The 13,298-nt window shown below is 39.1% G+C and overlaps 1 protein-coding gene across 1 annotated transcript in view; it reads left to right on the top strand.

The window, feature by feature from the left end:
* The window catches only part of LOC134578579 (5-hydroxytryptamine receptor 3A-like), a 54,645-nt gene that overhangs the window by 29,101 nt on the left and 12,246 nt on the right, over window positions 1-13,298 (top strand). Inside the window, exons 5-7 of the mRNA XM_063437548.1 lie at window positions 5,671-5,852; window positions 9,423-9,586; window positions 10,945-11,149. Of these exons, the coding sequence (XP_063293618.1) occupies window positions 5,723-5,852; window positions 9,423-9,586; window positions 10,945-11,149 (499 nt within the window). The 5' untranslated portion in view covers window positions 5,671-5,722. The remainder of the gene's footprint in view (window positions 1-5,670; window positions 5,853-9,422; window positions 9,587-10,944; window positions 11,150-13,298) is intronic.

Raw genomic sequence — 13,298 nt, 5'->3', positions numbered from 1 at the left:
CTCTTCTTCATCGCAGCATAGGCAAGGTTATTTAATCTTCTCTTACTAGTCTGTCAGCTTGGAACATTCATTTTCCACCTATCTCTACTCACAGTGCAAGCCGAACATGATGAGAAAAACAGACCAGGCAGAGGAGAAAATATGCTTTCTCTATCTATGTAGCGCTCAGCTGTACTAACATAGGTGAAAATGGTTAGGAAGGTGGTTGGAGGCACATATAGAAAGGGGGGTGGATAGAGGGTATGGGGGATGGTCAGACTGCAAAATCACAAATAAAAACTATTAAAGGGACCCTGTAGGCACTTTGACAACTTCGTATTAATTAAGTTCTCATAGTGCCTGTAGTCCTGTCCCCCTCTCCAACCCCCTAAAGCCCTCTTGGTAACTAATTATAGGGCTTAGAAGCACAGCCTCAATCCACGCCCCCATGCCTTCTGGAAATGAGAGCCAGGAATCTTATTTCCTGGTTCTCATACCGTAACATACCCTGATGTCAGGCACACATGTGCAGTGCCGTCAGGGTCGACCACAGAGAAGCATTGTGTTCAATGATTCTCTATGGCACTAATTTTAGCACATCATGGTGAGCATCGCACATGCACCTAAGGTGTCCAATACTCCTCTATGAGGAACACTGGATAGGTCCATCATCCTGGAGGCACGCCTCCAGAATGACATCACTAAAGGAAGAGGTTGCGACAGCGCTGAGGGAGACTCGGCGCTAGAGAGGGGTGAGTAATTAGTTTTGAAATTTATTTAATTTTAGGTTTTTTTTGTTTACTGTTGGGGTATAGGAGCCCCAGGGCTGTAGCATTAGGAATACAGTTATGTATTCCTAACAGTACAGTGTTCCTTTAAGCAATTCATTAAGAAAACAAAAATATACTGCAAGTATGCTAGTAGCATATAGTTATATTGGTTACTCCTGCAAGTTGATACTGGCTACTGGATTTTGGAATTAGAGGGATAGTAATATTGTCTTTGATTATTTACTTATCTTGGATTAAAAAAAAAAGAAAGTACCGTATATACTCGAGTATAAGACGAGTTTTTCAGCACATTTTTTGTGCTGAAAAACCCCAACTCGGCTTATACTCGAGTCAATAGTCTGTATTATGGCAATTTGCATTGCCATAATACAGACTGGGGCTGTGGGGGCTGCAGAGAGCGTTACTTACCTCTCCTGCAGCTCCTGTCAGCTCTCTCCTCCTCCGCGGCGGTCCGTTCAGCACCTCGGTCAGCTCCCACTGTAAAGTGGGAGCTGACAGAAGAGCTGACTGGACGGCGCAGAGGAGGAGAGAGCTGACAGGAGCTGCAGGAGAGGTAAGTAACGCTCTCTGCAGCCCCCCTCTCCCCCCCACTTAACTGCCAATGCTGGACCACCAGGGAAGGAGAGCCCCCCTCCCTGCCATATATCAAACAGGGAGGGGGGACGAAAAAAAATATAGTAATAATAAAAATAAAAAAAATAATTAAATTAAATAATAAATAATAATAAAAAATAATAATAATTAAATAAAATAATAATAATATTTTTTTTTACAAAATTGCCCACCCCCCACCAGGGCTCTACAACACACACACACCACTCATACACACACACACTGCACTCATACACACACACGCTGCACTCATACACACACGCTGCTTTCATACACACACGCTGCACTCATACACACACGCTGCACTCATACACACACGCTGCACTCATACACACACGCTGCACTCATACACACGCTGCACTCATACACACACTGCATTCATACACTCACACTGCATTCATACACACACACTGCATTCATACACACACACTGCATTCATTATATACACACACTGTAAATAAATATTCAATTAATATATTTTTTTTAGGATCTAATTTTATTTAGAAATGTACCAGTAGCTGCTGCATTTCCCACCCTAGTCTTATACTCGAGTCAATAAGTTTTCCCAGTTTTTGGGGGTAAAATTAGGGGCCTCGGCTTATATTTGGGTCGGCTTATACTCGAGTATATACGGTATGTATTAGAGAACCCATTCTTGCTAATACAATCTAAAAATGCAAGTATTTCAATCTAGCTTCCAGGGCTTAAATCTATAACAACTAAATTATGAAAAAAATACAACAATAAAATTGAAGATAAGTTGGCTATCCACTAAAGTAAAGTAAATACTAAATACATATGGAAAAAGTCCAACAGTACTTTAAATTAATTTGCCTCCTCCTCTTCAGATGAAACTTCTGAAAGTCCTCTGAGCTAAGCAATGCAGTGCAGGGCTGACTCATTGGCAGAGATGAGCATCAGATTGCCCTCAACCAATGAGCACTTACTGCTAAGCTAGGTCAGTTCAAGGAGTTAGTTTGAGGAGGAGGTAACCCATGACCAGAAGACCCAGGGTAAGTTGGAAAATTGCTTGCAACTGTTTTGACTTCTAACACTGGGAGGGCATCAAAACACTTTTTGCACCATAACCACTACTGTGGACTAAAGTGCTTATGGTAATGAAGGGTTCCTTTATGATTTCAGGGGCTTTTTAATATATAAAGAGCAATACAAGATAGTGAGAAGAAGATCAAAGCCCTAAGTCCAAAAAAGGAAAAGTGCTGGTCTGCACTCACAATCCTGTGTACCGCACGGGGACTCCAGGGGCTTAACCCCAATCTTTAATGAAAGTAGAAAGAAAAAAAGATAAGGTCTCAATAAAGGACAAAAAATGAGACCTTTTGCATCACCTGGATATTTATATATATATAGCCATGTAGGAGTAAAACAAGTATGTAAATGTACACTAAATAAGCCCTAAGGACCAGTGAGATCATATAATTGAAAGAAAAAAAGAAGAAGAAATAAAGTATATACAAAAAAATAGTACCACTATATCTCCATAATGAGAGCAAAGAAAGAGAGATAAACATGCTAGATAAAAGGGTATACTCTACTAGAATAAAGCTTTATTAAGAAATGGGCTAACCTATGAGTACCAATCCCAGCAGTGTATCTATTTAGATCTCTTCCAAGATACTGGCTAAAAACCACAGGGAGTACTAGGACTTCAAGAATAATAGTACAAGAGTACAAGGTCCAGGGGAGCCTCCTGTCAAGTCCTCCAAATGGATAATTAATAAAAGATGAGGTCCCTAAATACAGGGACAAATATAAATCCTTTTAGCCAGAGTGAAAGCATAGATAGATATAGCAGGGAGGAGGGATATATAGTAAGAAAATCCGTTCAAAGTGAGCTGATAGTGTCAATTATAAAGCCTCTCTCCCTTTTAAACTATCTAGATAGATATAGTGGTAGAGAAAAAGAGTAAAATAAATATATTATTTCAAAGCATATTTAAATCAAATGCCCAATTCCCATTTTAAAAAGTAGTATGGGAGAAACGCCCGACGCGCGTTTCGGTGCTTGTATGCTGCACCTTCGTCAGGACCCAACATGATAATGATCAAACCTCGCTTTAAATATATTGGGCGCCAAAGTGAATGGATACCTTCAGCCAATTGTATCCGTCGATAAAAACCACTCCAGGTGATACTGCCATAGGTAATCCCGTGGTCCAGTATTGACGAACAGGTCAGACCTTAATACCCCACGTGGTTGCAGCCTAAAAGTATCTGATTGGTGGTTGCTCAAAGTTGTGTGGAAACCACTCCCCATGTAGGCGGGGTTACTCGTAGCTTAGAACGGAGTCTATAACAATGTCCAGCGCCCCTGAGCGTGATTAAATGCTTGCTCAGAGGCGAACTCGGATTATGATCCTACGGAATCCAACTCATATCGCTTCTAGGCAACATGAAATCCATTCCATTTAATTGAGAACGAATACAGAGGCCATAGAACAAATATAAAAAAGCCGTGTTTAAGATATTATATCTCAGAAAAGTAACAGATTTAATTGGTTACATATAAACATTTTCAAATAAAAATTATAATAGACAAGGAAGTACAAAGTCTGACTATATATATACCAAAATTGGCTATACAGTTACATGTATCCCAATGCATATAGCCAATAGTAACTGTATAGCCAATTTTGGTATATATATAGTCAGACTTGGTACTTCCTTGTCTATTATAATTTTTATTTGAAAATGTTTATATATAACCAATTAAATCTGTTACTTTTCTGAGATATAATATCTTAAACACGGCTTTTTTATATTTGTTCTATGGCTGCTGTATTCGTTCTCAATTAAATGGAATCCACTCGGGCATTTTCGCCATGTTGCCTAGAAGCGATATGAGTTGGATTCTGTAGGATCATAATCTGAGTTCGCCTCTGAGCAAGCGTTAAATCACGCTCAGGGGGGCTGGACATTGTTATAGACTCCGTTCTAAACTAAGAGTAATCCCGCCTACATGGGGAGTGGTTTCCACACAACTTTGAGCAACCACCAATCAGATACTTTTAGGCTGCGACCACGTGGGGTATTGAGGTCTGACCTGTTCGTCAATACTGGACCACGGGATTACCTATGGCAGTATCACCTGGAGCGGTTTTTATCGACGGATACAATTGGATGAAGTTATCCATTCACTTTGGCGCCCAATATATTTAAAGCGAGGTTTGATCATTATCATGTTGGCCCCTGACGAAGGTGCAGCATACAAGCACCGAAACGCGCGTCGGGCTTTTCTCCCATACTACTTCTTTTTAAAATGGGAATTGGGCATTTGATTTAAATATGGTTTGAAATAATATATTTATTTTACTCTTTTTCCAATACCACTATATCTATCTAGATAGTTTAACAGGGAGAGATGCTTTATAATTGACACTATCAGCTCACTTTGAACTGATTTTCTTACTCTATATCCCTCCTCCCTGCTATATCTATCTATGCTTTCACTCTGGCTAAAATGATTTATAATTGTCCCTGTATTTAGGGACCTCATATTTTATTAATTATCCATTTGGAGGACTTGACAGGGGGCTCCCCTGGACCTTGTACTCTTGTACTATTATACTTGAAGTCCTAGTACTCCCTGTGGTTTTTAGCCATTATCTTGGATGATATTTAAATAGATACACTGCTGGGATTGGTACTCATAGGTTAGCCCAGGGGTAGGCAACCTTCGGCTCTACAGATGTTTTGGACTACATCTCCCATAATGCTTTTACAGCCATATTGCTGGCAAAGCATCAAGGGAGATGTAGTCCACAACATCTGTAGAGCCGAAGGTTGCCTACCCCTGGGTTAGCCCATTTATTAATAAAGCTTTATTCTAGTAGAGTATACCCTTTTACCTAGTAGGTTTATCTCTCTTTGTTTGCTCTCATTATGGAGATATAGTGGTACTAGTTATTTGTATATACTTTATTTCTTCTTCTTTTTTTCTTTCAATTATATGATCTCACTGGTCCTTAGGGCTTATTTAGTGTACATCCACATACTTGTTTTACTCCTATATGGCTATATATATATCCAGGTGATGCAAAAGGTCTCAATTTTTGTCTTTTATTGAGACCTTATAGCATCTTTTTTTCTTTCTGCTTTTTAATATATATAGATTGTAAATCGCAGAGATTTTCGCTGAGATTTTGTAAATGCACTGTATGGTAAGCAAGGGTTCCATGATCTTTGAGAAAATGTGTTTTTCATAATTTATTGGATGTATAAAACTGAACATAGTTCTTTCAGTGATTTAACATCATTTTATACACAGGATTGAATCTAGTTAAACAGATGACAAGCCGATTGTAATTCCTTATTACATTATGCATGATTTCGGAATGATGAGACAGTTTAAACCATTACGGATTGTTAGTACCTGTACCGTAAATATTTTCAAGTTCCCCTTTGACACACAGACTTGTGATCTGACTCTCGGTTCCTTTGTGTATTCAGGTATGTTTCTTAAATAGGAAAATGGAAACATTGTTTATAATGATTGCATTTAATCTAAAGTCATAGATTCTAGTTAAATAGCTAGTCACCAGATCAGGATTAATGATTTCTTTATAATATACAACATGAAATAAAGATAGACTAACACAATTTTGAATTCTTGCGATGATAATTATATACACTGCTCAAAAAATAAAGGGAACACTTAAACAACACAATGTAACTCCAAGTCAATCACACTTCTGCGAAATCAAACTGTCCACTTAGGAAGCAACACTGAGTGACAATCAGTTTCACATGCTGTTGTGCAAATGGGATAGACAACAGGTGGAAATTATAGGCAATTAGCAAGACACCCCCAATGAAGGAGTTGTTCTGCAGGTGGTGACCCCAGACCACTTCTCAGTTCCTATGCTTCCTGGCTGATGTTTTGGTCACTTTTGAATGCTGGCGGTGCTTTCACTCTAGTCGTAGCATGAGATGGAGTCTACAACCCACACAAGTGGCTCAGGTAGTGCAGCTGATCCAGGATGGCACATCAATGCGAACTGTGGCAAGAAGGTTTGCTGTGTCTGTCAGCGTAGTGTCTAGAGCATGGAGGCGCTACCAGGAGATAGGCCAGTACATCAGGAGATGTGGAGGAGGCCGTAGGAGGGCAACAACCCAGCAGCAGGACCGCTACCTTTGCCTTTGTGCAAGGAGGAACAGGAGGAGCACTGCCAGAGTCCTGCAAAATGACCTCCAGCAGGCCACAAATGTGCATGTGTCTGCTCAAACGGTCAGAAACAGACTCCAGGAGGGTGGTATGAGGACCCAACGTCCACAGGTGGTGGTTGTGCTTACAGCCCAACACTGTGCAAGACGTTTGGCATTTGCCAGAGAACACCAAGATTGGCAAATTCACCACTGGCGCCCTGTGCTCTTCACAGATGAAAGCAGGTTCACAATGAGCACATTTAACAGACGTGACAGAGTCTGGAGACGCTGTGGAGAACGTTCTGCTGCCTGCAACATCCTCTAGCATGACCGGTTTGGCAGTGGGTCAGTAATGGTGTGGGGTGGTCTCATGTGCTCGCCAGAGGTAGCCTGATGCCATTAGTTACCGAGATGAGAGCCTCAGACCGCTTGTGAGACCATATGCTGGTGCGGTTGGCCCTGGGTTCCTCCTAATGCAGGACAATGCTAGACTTCAAGTGGCTGGAGTGTGTCAGCAGTTCCTGCAAGACAAAGGCATTGATGCTATGGACTGGCCCGCCCGTTCCCCAGACCTGAATCCAAATGAGCACATCTGGGACATCATGTCTCACTCCATTCACCAACGTCACGTTGCAGCACAGACTGTCCAGGAGTTGGCAGATGCTTTAGTCCAGGTCTGGGAGGAGATCCCTCAGGAGACCATCCGCCACCTCATCAGGAGCATGCACAGGCGTTGTATGGAGGTCATACAGGCACGTAGAGGCCACACACACAACTGAGCCTCATTTTGACTTGTTTTAAGGACATTACATCAAAGTTGTATCAGCCTGTAGTGTATTTTTCCACTTTAATTTTGAGTGTGACTCCAAACCCAGACCTCCATGGGTTGAAAAATTTGATTTCCGTTTTTTAATTTTTGCGTGATTTTGTTGTCAACACATTCAACTTTGTAAAGAACAAAGTATTTCAGAAGAATATTTAATTCATTCAGATCTAGGATGTGTTCTTTTTGTGTTCCCTTTATTTATTTTTTTAGCAGTGTATATTTTTTTAAATGCTCTTTTTCCAATATATTTTAACTAGGAAGACAATGGTAAAATTAATCCTTTACAGATCCATTTTCAGTTAAATCCTCAATTATCAGCATTTCTTTGCTTTGGTGTAAGGCAAAAAGAGATTTACATATTTTGGTAATGTACAGGATTTGAGATGGCTTTGGGACTGCACAATAAATGCTGACTTTTAGTGTAAAGCTTTTTGCTTTCTTCTGAGAGATCTCCATTAACAACCACTCATTTAACAGTAAACACTTCTCCTTCTTCCTACAAATACAAGAGTAAGACTATTGAGTGGCCTTTCTCAAATAACAAATGTTAGTAGATATGAGGAATAATGGAACATTGAGGACATTATTTGCAAACAAGGTTGAGTAAACCACAGGACAAACCAGGATATGTCATCAATACAAAATCTGTACACAAATTAATGTTTAAAGTTAAGTTTAATGTTAAAGGGACACTATAGGCACCCAGACCACTTCATCTCAATGAAGTTGTCTAGGTGCAGTGTCCCTGTCCCACTTTTTCCTCCAATGTAAAACATTGCGGGTTTTGAGAAACTGAAATGTTTACATTGCAGCACTAAGACAACGTCTAATGACTGTCTACTAGACAGCGACTAGAGGTGCTTCTGGGAGTTTACCGGACTCAAGGTTGCCTAACAGACTCCAGAATCCAGCGTCAGTAAAACCCCATAGGAAAGTATTGAAGCAATGTTTTCTTTTGGGGATGGCTTAAGTGGCAGATGGTCACTGGAGGTGCTTTCTGGGGCAGTGCTGCAAAGGGGGCAGCATTGCCGTTCTGTGTCTCCATGCACTGAACTTTCCTCATAAAGATGCATCGATTCAATGCATCTCTATATGGAGATGCTGATTGACCAGTCTGTGTTTGGCCCCGACTCCTTGATGATCAATTCTGATGATGTCAGCCAAAGAGGTGGAACGGGAGCAAGGCCAAGGACAAAATAATATAGAACTAATCAGCCACAACATTAAAACCAAAGGCAGCAGAAGTGAATAATATTGATTATATCGTTACAATGGCATCTGTCAAGTGATATACTATGCAGCAAGTGAACTGTCAGTTCTTGAATTTAATGTGTTGAAAGCAGGACAAAAAGATCTAGGTGATATTGAGTAGGGCCAGATAGTGAATGCTAGACCACGGGTTCAGAGTATCTCTAAAACAGCAAGTTTTGTGTGGTGTACACGGTATGCAGTGTTTAGTACTTACCAAAAGTTGTTTAACCCCTTAAGGACCAAACTTCTGGAATAAAAGGGAATCATGACGTGTCACACACGTCATGTGTCCTTAAGGGGTTAAGGAAGGACAACTGCTGAATTGGTGTCAGGGTCATGGGCATCCAAGGCCTCACTGATGCAAATGAGGATTGAAGGCTAGCCCATCTGGTCTGATCACACAGAGTCCATGCCTCCACGCATCAGAGCTGTTTTGGCAGCATGAGGGGGAATCGACAGGTGGTTTTAATTTAGTGGCTGATCAATGCATATTACTTAAATATGTAACTTGTTCTCTCCATAACATCTATGTTCTATATTTTTGCAAGCCCTGCACAGTTTGTGCCCTGATAGCTTAATCCATGTTTAAGCTGCCTAGTGTTTCCATGAGCCTACAGTTTATCTGTATAATCCTGTCTCATTACACATATTTTGCATTGTTGAAAATTCACATTATGTATCCTTATTTTCTTTTTTGGTAATCTTTTTCTTTTGTAGAATACATTTTTTTGTTAACATATTTTGAATGAATTTTACAACTCATAGTTGAGGTTTACATAGGTTCTCTTCTTCTGCAGTTGATGATATCCTTATGGTACCATTTACTAATTCCAGTACAGCGACCAATGAATCTAAACAATCATTTTCCAGTAAAGGAGACTGGGACCTGATAAGCATCACTGTACTTAACAAGACAGACGAGTATGATGATGGAGCAAAATTTGATGTAGTGAAATATGAAGTAAGTGATACAATGACTCCAGTTACTTACATAATTATGGTCGTTTGTACTCACATTTCTATGTGTTTTATTACGTTGAGTTCTATGATGTATGCAATTGAAGAAATATCATGAAGTCATAGTAGAAAAACCATGAAAAGACAGAGATGAGGAGGAACTATACATACATACCATAAAAAAAGCTAACTACATAATACTTGTTATTAAACTTCATGAACCTTTGATATGTATAGGTGCCAGGAAGATAGTTGCAGTATGTTTTGGAAGTTGTGGAAATATCATTTCTCAAGTTTCTATGCCCAATAAGTACTTTTCAACTTGAGATATGCCGGTGATGCATAATAGTAATTTCTCTAAATGTACTGTATTTATTATGTTTTATCTCTCCACAATGTTTCTGGTTCCTAGTTATATACTCTAAGACAGACTTCAACTTCCAGACCAGAAATGGAGCTATTCAGTTGATATCTGAAAGGGCAAAACTGCAGTCTATGACTGGTTTATGATCACTGGACCTCTTGGATCACAAAAGAGTAAATTGATAAGATTTGTTCAGACACATGTATAGCAATGAAAAATAAATTGATGGATCAATTCGGATATGGATTTTAGAATAACAGTATGTCATAGTTCAGATTTCCATGATTTAATATGCCATATTGCTTCATATTATGATCTCTTATGATCCTTATACCATTTTATTGTTATTATTATTATTATTACATATTCTGCAGTGTTATACAGCAAGTATTTAAAAAACAGAATAACGTTGACCAACAGAGGTAACTAAAAGCTAAATCCTTGCCTTTCCTTTCTTGCTGTCCTGGAGGCTGTGCCCTGTGCCAGTGGGTCCCAAGGAAAGCTGTCAAACCATTTGTAAGCAGTTTGACTACTTATCTTGGGAAGATACTCGCGCCACCTTAACCACTAAAACGCACTTTTTAATTTCCTGGAGTATTCCTTCAAATGTTTTGCCAAAGTCAATGTTTTAATAGTTTTTTTTTTTTTTTAAATAATAAGTATAAAAGAAACATTAATGATACATAGTTATGGTCATTTAAGAAAAATCATTTATTTTTTCCATTGGACACATAAAATGTATATATGCTGTAAAGATTTTTTCTGTAGAACACTGGCCTATTTAGATGTGAGGAGCATGTTACCAGATATGCTCTATTCTTTGTTTTATTTTAAAGGAATAATTGATTCCACTTTATGCTACTGGCTTTTAATAAGGAGTTTGACTTTGATGAATAGAGAGCTATTTACACTTTCAGCAGATACTGATTGTTTAACCTTAATGTTAACATGCATTTTTAATGAACAGAATCATTTTTGTACCTTTTTTCTTTTCCCAGATAAAAATAAAGAGAACTCCTCTAAATTATGTTATTAACCTCATTATCCCAGCTGTTCTCATGCTTTTCGTGGATATATGCAGTATGTTCATCCAGTCATATGAAGACAGACTAGCTTTCAAAATTACTGTGGTCTTGGGATTCTCTGTGCTACTGCTGATTTTGAATGATATGCTTCCTAATTCTGACACTCCACCTATTTTAGGTAAGTGGCTAGTTTTATATGTAGTTGATTATTGCTTATATTATGATTGCACTCAAAAACTCCCCAGGGCAATCAACAAATGAGTCTTTAATGTCTGTCTTTATTGTGGAACGGCTGCAAAGGCTATGAATGTGTTTTTCAGGAGCACATGGCGCTCATTGCCCTGATGAGATTATCCATACCAAATCACCTTCCCAGATAGTTTACTCAGTCACAACTCACATGAAAGAAGATTTGACAATGTTTATTCGTCGTATGATCTGTATAATGTGCAGTTGCGACAGGTAAAAGAACAATTCTTCCATACAGGTTAGGAGAGAAACAAGTCCCATATGAATGTACAGCATAGAAAACACTAATACTGGAGAGGGGGAGGGGAGTACCTGAAGCAGCATGCAAACTATGGAGTGGCACAATAGAAAAACTTAAGATGAACATTAAAGAAACAGTACATTATAATAAAACAATATCATGTAACATGACAGTCTTCCAACTCTGGTGTGAATCGGGACATTGATCGGGGGGAGAAGGGGGAGGCGGGAGGGATTGTAACAGTAATGCAATCACACAGTAAGGGGTCAAGTTGTCCCAAAAGGATTAACAGGTAAGCCTGGCTGCTGTCATTGAAGCACGCTGACTAAGAGCAAACCCTGCAGGTAGCACTGAGCATGTGCTATGCTTGTTGGGGATAGTTCCGTGGTTCCTTCAAGTCGGGATGGCAGAACTGGATCTGGAAATTTAGATTGTCCCACCAGAATTGGGGCAGTTGAGAAGTACAGTGTGCTTGCACTGGCACATATTTTTCCACTAGGAATGAAAGGCTGAAAGGCTGCACGAGAGCCAATTATCACTTATTCTCTTTCTCGTTATACGCTGGGATTGGAGCTCTGTTACAGGCATTGTATGTAATACTCTTGTGAAATGAAGAGGGCCACACCACAGGACTAGCAAACAATTTAGTTTGTTAAATCAAGTGATCACCACTGGGGATCAGTGGGGAAAAAAAAGTATGATTTTTACATTTTGTTTTGCATTCCATGAATGATTGTAGATTGTGCTAGTGTAGTATTTTGTATAACTTTCTTTACAATAAATCTCCAGCAGCACAGATCAGTCAGAAAAACTTAAAGGGACACTATAGTCACCTGAAGAACTTTAGCTTAATGAAGCAGTTTTGGTGTATAGAACATGCCCCTGCAGCCTCACTGCTCAATCCACTGCCATTTAGGAGTTAAATCCCTTTGTTTATGAACCCTAGTCACACCTCCCTGCATGTGACTTGCACAGCCTTCCATAAACACTTCCTGTAAAGAGAGCCCTATTTAGGCTTTCTTTATTGCAAGTTCTGTTTAATTAAGATTGTCTTATCCCCTGCTATGTTAATAGCTTGCTAGACCCTGCAAGAGCCTCCTGTATGTGATTAAAGTTCAATTTAGAGATTGAGATACAATTATTTAAGGTAAATTACATCTGTTTGAAAATGAAACCAGTTTTTTTTTCATGCAGGCTCTGTCAATCATAGCCAGGGGAGGTGTGGCTAGGGCTGCAGAAACAGAAACAAAGTGATTTAACTCCTAAATGACAGTGAATTGAGCAGTGAAATTGCAGGGGAATGATCTATACACTGAAACTGCTTTATTTAGCTAAAGTAATTTAGGTGACTATAGTGTTCCTTTAACCAATAAAAAACAAGAGTCTTTCTTTGATGTGAACGTAAATAGTCCATTTAACAGAAACTGAGAATTGTAGCACTTGATAAACCATCCAGTAACTTTGGATGAGAGTATGTAGCTTGTAAGGAAGTAGCATTTGTAGGAAAACCGATGACGAATTTCACACTGAAAATAAGAAGAAACAAGCGAAAGGTACTTGAACTTGCAACATAAACACAGTTGTGTATTAGCCATATCAAACTAGCTATATTAAAATGTTAGCAGTTAATTAAGAAAACATGGAGAAAATTACAAACCAACTATCAAATCCTGACCTTAATATGTAATCGTGAATTTATGTAAAGCACTGTCCAAACTATAAAACTTCCATTTGAAATTATTAGTAGAAATAGAAAAACATACAGAAAGATTATGACAAAATATGAGAGGGTAGGGAAATATGGGAGGTAAAATACTCGCCTTAAAATTAAGATTAT

This window comes from Pelobates fuscus, chromosome 12, assembly GCF_036172605.1.
Source record: "Pelobates fuscus isolate aPelFus1 chromosome 12, aPelFus1.pri, whole genome shotgun sequence".
NCBI classification, from domain to species: Eukaryota; Metazoa; Chordata; class Amphibia; order Anura; family Pelobatidae; genus Pelobates; species Pelobates fuscus.
This window is presented reverse-complemented; position numbering and strand designations above follow the sequence as displayed.